The 12,694-nt window shown below is 42.0% G+C and overlaps 1 protein-coding gene across 1 annotated transcript; it reads left to right on the top strand.

Annotated features, from left to right (window-relative positions):
• Positions 1-9,026: 9,026 nt before the first annotated feature.
• On the top strand, positions 9,027-12,494 carry LOC115418542 (neuromedin-U receptor 1-like). Its single transcript, XM_030133048.1, has 2 exons — positions 9,027-9,954; positions 12,115-12,494. Exons 1-2 carry the CDS (start codon positions 9,027-9,029, stop codon positions 12,492-12,494), a joined length of 1,308 nt encoding a protein of 435 aa, XP_029988908.1.
• Positions 12,495-12,694: the final 200 nt, after the last annotated feature.

Raw genomic sequence — 12,694 nt, 5'->3', positions numbered from 1 at the left:
TTCAAAGACAACCTCTTAATGCCCTTCTTGGCGTCTCCGTCCAGTTTAAGGTAAATCTGGACCGAATGGGACTTGTGTTGTCCTGCTGATGTTCGAAAACACCACACTTTACTGACGTTTCCGTTTCCGGGATGACGACCCTCCTTTTCCGGTCACGTCCAAAGACTAACTAAAGATGAGAGATTTCTACTCCAGGTGTAAATGCGTAACGGCCCCGGGGACGGAGCACGAGCCCGTTCAAAGAGTAAACATATAATAAACACATTCACCTCAACATGTCCACACTGTCCACACCACCAGGACAGATGTGTCCAATGTCCAGATGGTGAACATACAGAATGAGCCTGAAGTCCCCCCCCCATTGTAACTGACTGTTCTTCTGTTATGACATTTGATTCACCATAACAGCACTGAGTCCCAGAGCTGGGACTTGTGGCTCTTTGAAGGGAGTCGTTCAATCAGGAGCCGTTCACTGAAAAGAGCCGTTCAAAAGACTGGCTGTTTTACGTTTTTTGCATTATTTTGAAACGCCAATGTTTTAATGACTAAATAGGCTACACGTGATGATTGACATTACATTTTAAAGTGTTTAACTGGCGCGGCAGTAAATATTATCTTACCGTAAAAAAGAATGGTTAGTTCAAATGTGTGAGCGAAATACATGACATGAGTTTTCAAATGACAGTGCAAATTATTCACTGACCCAGACTTGAAAGATATATATTTTTTTGCAAATATTACAAGTGTCATGCCCATCTTTTCTTTCTGAACAGTGCATCCAAATCCTCCTCCTTTTTCTTTGGCTCATTACTCACAGGTGCTCACTCACTCACTCTCAAACTTTCTCTGGTTTTGACCAGTCTTCCAGCTCCTCCAGTATGCTCACCTCACGCTTCAAACTGTTGGTTTTTTTTGCTAACTTCTTGCCATGAGACATGCACAGTGCACAAGCACTCTTTTTTTTCTGCTCGAACATTCTCCTCCTGCCCAATGCCTCCCCACTGACACTAAATTGACAGGCGATCGGACACTCCCTCCTTAAAAAATAAAATAATAAAAAAAAATGAACGGCTCTTTACAAAGACTTGGTTCCCATCGTTCATTTCAAAGAGCCGTTCAAAAGATTTGATTCGTTCGTGAACTAATTCATATTGTTTGGTCCAATTCCATGTCCGTAAATGCAGAGTGTTGAAGATGAGTGGACCTGAGAACATCTGGAACTGACTTTAGGACACAAAGGGTTAGTTTAAGAAATGTGTCACCTCTGTGGGAGGAGCTTTGGCTGGAGTTAAGATGAAAAATATAGAAAAAACCACGTCACACAGTTAGAATTACAGACACTGTCAAACACTGAAACTAAAATTCAAGCACTTTTCAGACCTTGAAAACACAACATTGAAATTCAACTATTTTCAAGGGTTTCAAGGACCCGTCTGAACCCTGAGTGAAGGTTCCATCTGTCGCCCTCTGCAAGTTTTACAGGTAAAACACACGTTGAAAACACTGAGTTCTGGAATTCCCTTCAACACCTGCTGAACGTTCCTCTGGATTTCAGAACAAATTTAGACATTGGTTGTTTTCTTTATTTCCAGCATGATTTGTTGTTTGTTTGTTTTCAGAGTCAGTTTTGTTTATTGTTTGGGTGGTTATTATATTTATGTTCTCATTAAGTCTCAGTTACATAAACACGTTGATTATATTTAACAGGATTGCTTCTTATTTATTTCTTGTCACTCATTTGTTTCTTCTTTGGTTATTTGTGTTGAAGTTCAGCTTAAATGGAAGTTTGACTTTCATTTTTTACGCTTAAAACAAAAACAAAAACTCTAAGCTCAAAAAGAAACCAGACCATGTGTGTGAGTTCCCTGAATAAAGGACTACGTTGGTTCAAAGACAATAAGACACATGTGTGATGGTGTCAAACAGCTGATCCTCAGACCTGACCTCAACACAGGGTGCTTTAGTGACAGAAGGAGAAGCTCATTTACAGCAGTTTGGCATGTAGCCGAACCACGAGCCAACACAAATGCTTTTATGTTTCGTCTTATTTATTGTCAAAACCACAGATAAAACACAAACTCACCGACCATGACGCCAGGTCAACAACTGATCTGATTGGCTCAGACTGAAACATGTGGTCCAAGTATGACATTAGTCTGTGTTTAAGGTCAGTGGTTACGGTAAAGTCAACAGTGTCGTCATTGGGAATCTTTCATCTTCAATCTAAATATCTTTGGTAAAAAACGAGCATGTGATCCATCACGAGTGGACGACATAACGCACGGAAAAGGCCGAATTATGCCAAACTCCGCCCACATCTGTGAACCTCCCTTTTATGTTGATTAAAATGATGGAATATCAATTTTTAACAAATATAAGTTTTTTAAACTGTTGTTTTTTTCTCTTTTTTGTCCATTTGTAATTTAATTCTACATTACAGTTTAGGGTTAAGGGTTAGGGTAAGAGGTTAGGGTTAGGGTTAAGGGTTAGGGTAAGGGGTTAGGGTTAAGGGTTGGGGTTTAGGGTTAAGGGTTGGGGTTAAGGGTTAGGGTTACTACATGGAACAGGCTCGACTGGACTCTGGTACCAGGTCCTATTCCAGACCGTTTCCATTACAGGATAGTACCCACTTTACAGTACCTGGTCGTCATAGTGACGCTCTGCTCAGAGTTGCTGATAAACTCGTTGGTTGCCTGTTGTTCCGTTCAGTTCACACTGACTCTTTTCATGGTCCACTGAGGACAGAAGCGTCTGAACCTCCTGGACCGACCACGCTGTGGTTCTGTGGGCGTTCATCATGGATTCACCTACGATAGATTTACTGTCAACTTCAGAATCTGTTTTTTAAAAATGGCGGGTCACACAGTGATGATGCAACAACGCAGAGACAGCTCTGACCAATCAGTGTCTGCAGTGTTTATACGTCACATTTTAGTATCTCCTGGAACCTCAGTGAAGTAGATCCCAAAAAACTAGTACCAGGTACCAGATTCCAGGTCCTTTACATAATGGAAACATTAAAAGGCTGAGTGGAGCCGGTGCCATGTAGAAGATCTGCAGTGTTAGTGTTTATGGTTCCATTCATCAGACAGCTGAGTGGAGTTGACCTGCTGTGACATGATCCAGTCACCAGGTGGCAGCAGAGGATAGAGTTAGTCCTGTTCAGACTGTGATGATAAGGTTCATGGAGATACACAATGTAAATTTATATATAATTATACAGGTGTTTCATGAAGAGTCCGTTTAAATGTTCAGATATGATGAGGTTCTTCAGTCACAGTTCGCTCAGTAGGCTTGAACCAACACACACTCTGGTTCCCATGGTGATGATGATGTAACTGTTCAAACATGGCTGCGCTCGAATGAAACAACTGAACTCAGATATTTTTATATTTGTGAGTCTTACAGTGGACGTACAGTCAAACATTCAGTACAGAGGGCATTAACCCTTTCATACATGAATTATGGAAAAAGTACCTAGATTTATGACCCCGCCCCCTAAAGGGGAGGCAAGGGCTGTTTGTTTATTTATTTGTTTTTTTGTTTACACTTTAGCAGTTAAATTATTGGTTGAATTCAGACCTAATTGGGTTCATAGATTACCACTGACCCAGAATAGATGTGAATACATTTTGGGAAAAGTAGGTCAAAGTTTATATTTTTTATGAATTTTTTAAATGTTTGAGTTTTTTCCATTTACTTATAATGGGTGAAATTTCAAATGTCTATAAAAACATCAATTTTGTTACAATTTACTTCAGACTTGGCACATATATAGAGGTGATTGAATATGATGACATCAGCACACGCATAGACATGATGACATCAGCTGGATATGTCAGAGGGGTGGGGTTTGTTGTGCCTGGAACCACTTGTTTACGTTGATTTTATTTCTCTAATTAGGCTGAAGTTCAAGTGCATTTTGAATTTTTTATAAATATGGTTTTAATAAGAAGATACTGAGCCTCCTCAGACCCAGGAAAGGACAGGTTTGGGCTGATTTTAATTCAATAATTGCTGATATTGGAAACATAATGGTGCAACACTTTTTTCAGATCCTTTTTTTTTTTTTTTGATGGAATGACCTTTACAGTGGACAGGTATTTTGTTTTTTTTTGTCTAAATCTGTGAACCTTTGTCCAGTCGTGGACAGTAAAACTCATGTCTGGGTCTGAGGAAGTTCACTGTAGCAGATCCCAGATCAGTCCACACTCTCCAACTCAGATGTTTCTTTAGTTCATTGTGTGTCTGAGGGTCTATACAGACTGAACCCATGTGGTTTGGACTATAGCACCTTTAGAACCCTTTGGAACATCAGTTCAACTATGGGTCCACATGTGGACGTCAGGCATGGAAGGGTTAAGTCCTATTCTTAAACATGTACAGTGCATATGCGTATGGGTTCAGGTAGTGGTCCCTCTGCTGGGGTGGAGTCAGTGGGTTGGAAGTGACCTTTAAACACTGAACTGATAAATGTGCAGGATGTTCCAACATGAACGTCATGGCTCTGATCCACATGTTCTCATTCATTTCATTCATTTATGGATGTGTTTGACAGTGACCTGGTCAGTCAGTGTCTGCACAGGTTCATTTACTGGGTATTTCTATAAAGTAACGGTTTCAGAACCTGACAGAACCTTAAACCTGTAGAACACATGGTGTGGTCAGTGGCCCACTATGGACTGGTCAATGTTGTGGTATGTTTACTGACCCAGACTCAGCCTGTATTTCTACTTTCCTGTTGTTTTTCTGTTGTTGTGCACGTTAAAGGTCATGGTCAGATGAACGCTGGGGTTCATGTGGTCCAGATGTCAGGTCTGTGTGAACACCTGCTCAGGACCATCAGTCATCCATGATAAACACTGACGCTCCATGATCCTCATGAGTTCATCCATGAGTCAGTGTCAGTGTCTGCTGTTATACAGAAAAGAAAAACCAGGATGTCTACGGCACCAAACAAAGGGGTTAGGAATTAGAACGAAGACCACGGAACCTCAACCGGAACCTGAACGGACTGAACCTGAACCTGAACCTGAACAGACTACTGAATACTATACTGATTCACTGTTTGATACTAAAGTTCATCAGGACTGAATCAAAGCCTCACTGATTCATTAAAGTCAGGTTTCATTCTTAAGTTAATTAAAAAAAATAAAATCACCTTAGATTTACTTGATTTGATTTGGTTGGTACTGAAGCAGACTGTTTTAGGAATGGGCCGGTGGTTACTCTAACCACCTGCCAACTATCTGCTAACTACCTGCTAATCACCTGCTAAATATTTGCTAACTAGCTGCTATCCACATGCTAACTAGCTACTCACTACCTGCTAACTAGCTACTCACTACACTGCCAAAAAACATCACACATGCCACATTTGACTCCACCCCCTTTGGTTCTGATTCCAGGAGACGTTCACTGACATCTGTTTGTCCACATACTGTAATGCTTCTGTTATGTCACAATAAGGTTGATCATATTTGTTCCATCCATAGTTTAATTAATATTTGATTATTGATGATGGAGAATCGGACCGCTGCATCAGGTCTGGATCACATCCCAGATCTGAACCATTCTGTCACAACAACAACAACAATAATAATAATAATAATGATAATAATAATAATAATAATAATAATAATAATAATAATAATAATAATGTACAAAAGTCTTAAAATAAAACACAACTAAAATGATACACACACACACACACACACACACACACATATATTATATATATATTATATATATATATATATATATCTATATATATATATATATATATATATATATATGTATGTCTAATTTTCCATCATGTCTTCCATCCACTGTGTATTACTGTTTGTTTTTCCCTCTAAAACATAGAAACAGTTCACAGATTTGACATTATTTCCATATATTTCTGTTGTTATTGGACTGGTCTGATCCACTACAGACCACATCTGTCTGAATGTGGTCCCTGAAATGAGCATGTGAAGCTAATGTTCCACTAATTATACAGCAGGAATTAATTTCATTTCATTTCATTTATTTCTTCATTCCAATCTAAATGATTGGAAAAAGCAGGATGAAGAACACTTCTAATACCTGCCCCTTTCTTCAAACATCTGCTTCCATCAGATACGTTACTGTTACAGCTATTACAGAAAAAAACAGTTTACATAATAGTCAATGAAAATAAAACAAATCCAAATCCATAAGTCAAATTATTCCATTACATGCTTTTATAAAGCTTCTCTATTCTGTCCTTATACAACCTCTTAAACTGAAAAAATTTGTACAGCTCTTCTCTTCCACTGCCAAAGAATTCCACATCCTGACACCCACAACACAAACACACATTTGCTTCACAGTAGTCCGAACCGTTTGATGTTTAACATCAAACCTCCTTCTATGTTTTTAATTCTGTGACTTTAAAACTAATAATCTCTGCAAATTTGCAAAAGTCTGTTTCTTGCTCTAAAAACAATCAACAGTGTCCTTAATTCATTTAAGTCTGTAAAACTGGAACAATCCTGATTTAATAAACAATCATTTGTATGTTCCCTGAAGTTAACATTGTACATGATTCTTATTGCTCTTTCCTGTCTTAAATCAATGGTTTTGTGTTCCTCATATGTGTGTGTTGGCCCAAACTTCAACAAGAACTCAAATATGGCAGAATAAGGGAACAATATCAAACTGTCATTGGTTTATAATCCAACACATGTTTTCATACAGTAAGTGGTGGATTCATGAGTGTGTGTGTGTGTGTGTGTGTGTGTGGTAAGGAGGGGGAGGAGCCAAGGAGAGAGAGAGAAAGAAAGGAGAGAGAGATATTGAGTGTGTGTGTGTGAAGCTTTAGGACAAAATAACAGACCGGGAGCAGAGTGGACAGACGGAGGACAGAGTGGACAGAGTGGACAGACGGAGGACAGAGTGGACAGACGGAGGACAGAGTGGACAGACGGAGGACAGAGTGGACAGAGTGGACAGACGGAGGACAGAGTGGACAGAGTGGACAGACGGAGGACAGAGTGGACAGACGGAGGACAGAGTGGACAGACGGAGGACAGCAGAGCAGCTGTATTAGTCTTTCATGCGTGCTGACACCAGGACAGCGTCCCTCAGAGGTAAGGACATGAACTCACATATGGACGCTGGTGCTAAGTGATTCTATTATGATGAGACATTTATGGTGCTGTCCTTTCTGTGTCAGTGTTAGAGCTGGTCCAACACAGCTTTTATGTCTTTGAACTGTCCTCCTTATGTTATTCAAAACTCATCTCATTTATCTGGGCTCAGAATCACTGATGTAGACTTTATTGACTCCTCAGATTAACACATGCACATATTGGCAGTGCACAACAATTTAGAGAATGTTGATGAACCCATAGATGAAATGATCCCACAGTTGTATTTAAATGTAATAATAATAATAATAATAATAATAATAATAATAATAATAATAATAATAACAACAACAATATAATAATAATATAATAAAATAATAATAATATAATTATTATATTATTTATAATTAATCCCACTTAATCCCATTAGTTCTAGTTTCCATTGTTTGATGCGCACACATAAAATAAAGAGCCCTTTTTAGATCTGAAACACAGTCGTATGAAAGAGGGAACAACTACTTCTGTTCATTTCATCTACATTTCTATATGGGAGAAGTTAAAGACTGAAAAAGGAGGCGGGGCTTCCTAATACCCTGCCCCGCCTACTCACTGATACCCCACCTACCCAGGGTTAGGGTTAGACTGTTCAATCAAACCAACACAACATTATTCTGATCAAGTCTTAACTTTCAGTCTTTTCAAAAACAATTCAAAAAAGTGTAAAAGTGTTAAAATGTAACTTCAGTCCTTAAACTGCCTTAAACTGCCTTAAACGTCCTGGAGATAAAGGAATACATGGGAAAACAATCAGCTCAATAACCTATGACAAGTGTTTGGACAAAATCTCAGATAGTTGGAAGGATTCCTGTTTTATATATATATATATAATATATATATATATATATATATAATATATATATATTAATATATATAAAATTGTACTTCCTGATTCCCTGGGTTAGGATAAAAACTCCAGTGATCTGATGCCTTATCTTCCTCCTGGGGTCATGGTTGACTGTTCTGTTGGATCCACACTTGACATATTAAAGGCATTTATTTAACAACAAAAGCACTCTGAAAGCGCAGACCTCTGCCACAACAGATCTGTGCCCCCCCACCCCTGATCACCACCAACATTTTATCATTTTTTCCTTGTGCAGTATCAACATTTCCTGAAAATTCCTGAAAATCCATCCATAACTTTTTGAGTTATCCTGCTAAAAACAAACAAACACGCAAAAACACAAAGCAAAGCGATCACAATACCTCCTGGCGGAGGTAAATATTACCTGTAATAACAGGGTTAGGGTAGAAGTGGTTCACCTCAGTACCCTGTGGTGGAAGGGACTCTACATTTAATATATTTAACATAACCAGCATTTCAGGGTAGGGGGGGTCTGCTCTCCCCAGAATAAAACCTACCACATGTAGAACCCACAGATCAACGCACTATGAAGGAAATATTTCATCATTTTTCAGACAATCTTATGATCTTACAGCGGTGTGAGCACCAGTGTTATTACTGTACTGCACCAGAGGGTGTTTGGAGGAACAATGATGAGACTAGCACCTCTAAGTCATGGTCCAGGAAATGGTAGAGTTTTAGAAAGTATCTGTGCTGGTTAAAGGATTCGGTTTACTGCTGAGGACAGGAACACAGTTTTAAAGGGATCACACACTTAAGGAGAGTCTGAAAGGACAGTGGTGTTCCAGTCTGTCAGTAATGGAACCACTGAAGACGTCACAGCTGTAGGTACGGTCCAAATATGGACAGGTGTTTACTTCATCTATGAACACATCTGCTTCTACTCATAATTTAATAATCAATACTTCTATGTTCATAAATGTGTTGAAGGCAAACAACATTAACCACATGTTTGTCCCTGACAGTCGACTCCACACACACACTTCTACATGAACATGTCCAACTGCTCCTTTGTCCTCGTCCATGACAAAGGGACAGGGGACTGTCCTCCAGGGGACAGGTGTGCTCCTCTGTCCGTCCCTGGCCTGAACAGCAGCTCCACTCACCTGGATGACGCCTGTTTATCAGAAACACTGTACTTGGAGAAGTACCTGGGTCCTCCTCGTTCCTCTGTGTTCCTGCCGGTGTGCCTCATCTACCTGACCGTCTTCATGGTCGGTGTTTTTGGAAACATCCTGACGTGCACCGTTATCGTCCGGAACAAAGTAATGTGGACTCCCACCAACTACTACCTGTTCAGCCTGGCGGTGTCGGACCTGCTGGTGCTGCTGCTGGGGATGCCTCTGGAGCTCTACGAGCTGTGGCAGAACTACCCCTTTCTTCTGGGGAAAGGTGGTTGCTACTTCAAAACCTTCTTGTTTGAAACCGTCTGCTTGGCATCCATCCTGAACGTGTCTGCTCTGAGCGTGGAGCGCTACATCGCTGTGGTTCATCCACTACGGGCTAAATATGTAGTGACGCGCACTCACGCTAAGCGGGTGATCCTGACGGTCTGGGGGGTGTCCGTGTTGTGTGCTGTACCCAACACTAGTCTTCATGGGATTACCACCCTTCATAGACCTTCTACGGGTCCTGAGGGGAACGGTTCCACACACACAGAGATCCCTGACTCAGCCATCTGTACACTGGTGAAGCCTCAGTGGATCTACAACCTGACCATCCAGATCACCACGCTGCTGTTCTTCATCCTGCCCATGCTCACCATCAGTGTTCTCTACATGCTCATCGGCCTCCAACTGAAGCGGGAGAAGCTCCATCAGACCCTGGAGGCCAAAGCCGGCTTTGAGCAGGACAGCTTCTGTCATGTTCGTACACAGCAGCAGAAGCTTCGCCGCCAACAAGTCACTAAGATGTTGTGTAAGTGTCAGACCTCCAGTTTTCTGGGTGGACTTTATCTGAGTCAATATGACTGTAAGGTTCCTTTAATGTCCTCCAGCAGAACCCAACTGTCACCTAGTACTAGAAGTACTGTGTGTGTCACTGCTCAGACTGGACTGAGGTCAACAGAGGGACACCTCTGTAGGTAGAGGTCTGGACAACAACAGGCAGAGGTGAGGTGGGGGTGGGGGGTCAGTAGACCAAACTACACTGCCTCTAAAGGTAAAGCAGGACCAACACCGACTGGAAACACACCTTTAACCAGGTCCCAGTCTAAGACCATCTTTAACCAGGTCCCAGTCTAAGACCATCTTTAACCAGGTCCCAGTCTAAGATCCTCTTTAACCAGGTCCCAGTCTAAGACCATCTTTAACCAGGTCCCAGTCTAAGACCACCTTTAACCAGGTCCCAGTCTAAGATCCTCTTTAACCAGGTCCCAGTCTAAGATCCTCTTTAACCAGGTCCCAGTCTAAGACCACCTTTAACCAGGTCCCAGTCTAAGACCACCTTTAAGCAGGTCCCATTCTAAGACCACCTTTAACCAGGTCCCATTCTAAGACCACCTTTAACCAGGTCCCATTCTAAGACCACCTTTAACCAGGTCCCAGTCTAAGATCATGTTATGTGGAGGCACAGGATTCAAACCCCTCTCTGCGCACACTGACATAAACTGTCGTAAAGTGATGCGCCGTAGCCCCAGCAGGAGCTGCACCACTCTGACTGCTGAGTATTGGACACTGGTCTGTCTTCAGTGGACACTGGTCTGTCTTCAGTGGACACTGGTTTGTCTTCAGTGGACACTGGTCTGTCTTCAGTGGACACTGGTTTGTCTTCAGTGGACACTGGTCTGTCTTCAGTGGACACTGGTTTGTCTTCAGTGGACACTGGTCTGTCTTCAGTGGACACTGGTCTGTCTTCAGTGGACACTGGTCTGTCTTCATGTCCCAAACATGACGGGTCCCTGAACTGGGTGGACCCCTGGTCTTCAGTCCAGGTAACCCCTGCATTAAGGTGACCGTGATGGGGACATTTGTGAATTCTGAGACTGACGACAGTTGGTTCAGGTGAAAGTTAGTGTCAGTGATGGAGGATAAAGGTGGAAGAAAACTGACACAACCTGCTGGTATTTACACTGGTCTGGAATCAGTGATGCCATTGTCCCCCCCAGGATGAAATTCATTCAGCAGAAGAAGGGTGGAAAAAACAGAGGGGGGTTGACCCTTCCAGCAAATCACACCCGGGACGAAAGGGTCTTTAAGGGTTAAAGGTGGACGTTTGGGTCTTTAAGGGTTAAAGGTGGACGTTTGGGTCTTTAAGGGTTAAAGGTGGACGTTTGGGTCTTTAAGGGTTAAAGGTGGACGTTTGGGTCTTTAAGGGTTAAAGGTGGACGTTTGGGTCTTTAAGGGTTAAAGGTGGACATTTGGTCTTTAAGGGTTAAAGGTGGATGTTTGGGTCTTTAAGGGTTAAAGGTGGACGTTTGGGTCTTTAAGGGTTAAAGGTGGACGTTTGGGTCTTTAAGGGTTAAAGGTGGACGTTTGGGTCTTTGTGGATTAAAGGTGGACGTTTGGGTCTTTAAGGGTTAAAGGTGGACGTTTGGGTCTTTAAGGGTTAAAGGTGGACGTTTGGGTCTTTAAGGGTTTAAAGGTGGACGTTTGGGTCTTTAAGGGTTAAAGGTGGACGTTTGGGTCTTTAAGGGTTAAAGGTGGACGTTTGGGTCTTTCAGGGTTAAAGGTGGACGTTTGGGTCTTTAAGGGTTAAAGGTGGACGTTTGGGTCTTTAAGGGTTAAAGGTGGACGTTTGGGTCTTTGTGGATTAAAGGTGGACGTTTGGGTCTTTAAGGGTTAAAGGTGGATGCTTTCCCAGGTCCCTTATCTTTAACCCACATGGTGTAATATGACTCTATTTACCGTCAGTGTAAACAGTTCCATCCTGTACACTGACCACAGGTGCAGACACACCTTTAACATTATCAATGATCTCATATTAGCTTTGAATGGATTTATTTCCTCTGGTTTTTATGGTGATGAAAGGATGAACCTTATTGGACAGTTAATACCTGCTGGAAACCTTCATCCATGTACTGACTTGACACCCCTGTTACCCTGACTCTGAATATGTGTGTGTGTGTGTGTGTTCCAGTCGTTTTAGTGGTGGTCTTTGGGATCTGCTGGGCCCCCTTTCACACTGACCGCCTCATGTGGAGTTTCATCCAGGACTGGACCGACGCCCACCGGGAGCTCTTTGAGTACGTGCACATCATTTCTGGGGTGTTCTTCTACCTGAGCTCCGCAGTCAATCCCATCCTCTACAACCTCATGTCCACACGCTTCAGGGAAATGTTCAAGGAGGTCATGTGTCATCGGCCACATCACACCACGCCGCGAAAACACTCTCTGAGCGTGACCAGAGTGACCCTTCGAAGTACTCTGAGCGATGCACCGCTCAGCACCGGAGCAGCTGTTGGTGAAGCAGAGGACGCAGACGGAAGGGTGAAGGAGGAGGTCATGTGTTCATGTTAGACAGGACAGAACACACAGAGGTCAAAGGTCACATGCAGACACCCCTTCAAAGAAAACAGCATATGTCTGATGGACAACAGTGACGAAAGTCAATGATTATGGGGACGAAAGGACAAATGGAATGAATATATAAATACACACACACAAATATACATATATATATATACACACACATATATGGGTCTGCATGGGATAAGTAA

The sequence above is a fragment of the Sphaeramia orbicularis genome, chromosome 4 (assembly GCF_902148855.1).
Source record: "Sphaeramia orbicularis chromosome 4, fSphaOr1.1, whole genome shotgun sequence".
NCBI lineage: Eukaryota > Metazoa > Chordata > Actinopteri > Kurtiformes > Apogonidae > Sphaeramia > Sphaeramia orbicularis.
This window is presented reverse-complemented; position numbering and strand designations above follow the sequence as displayed.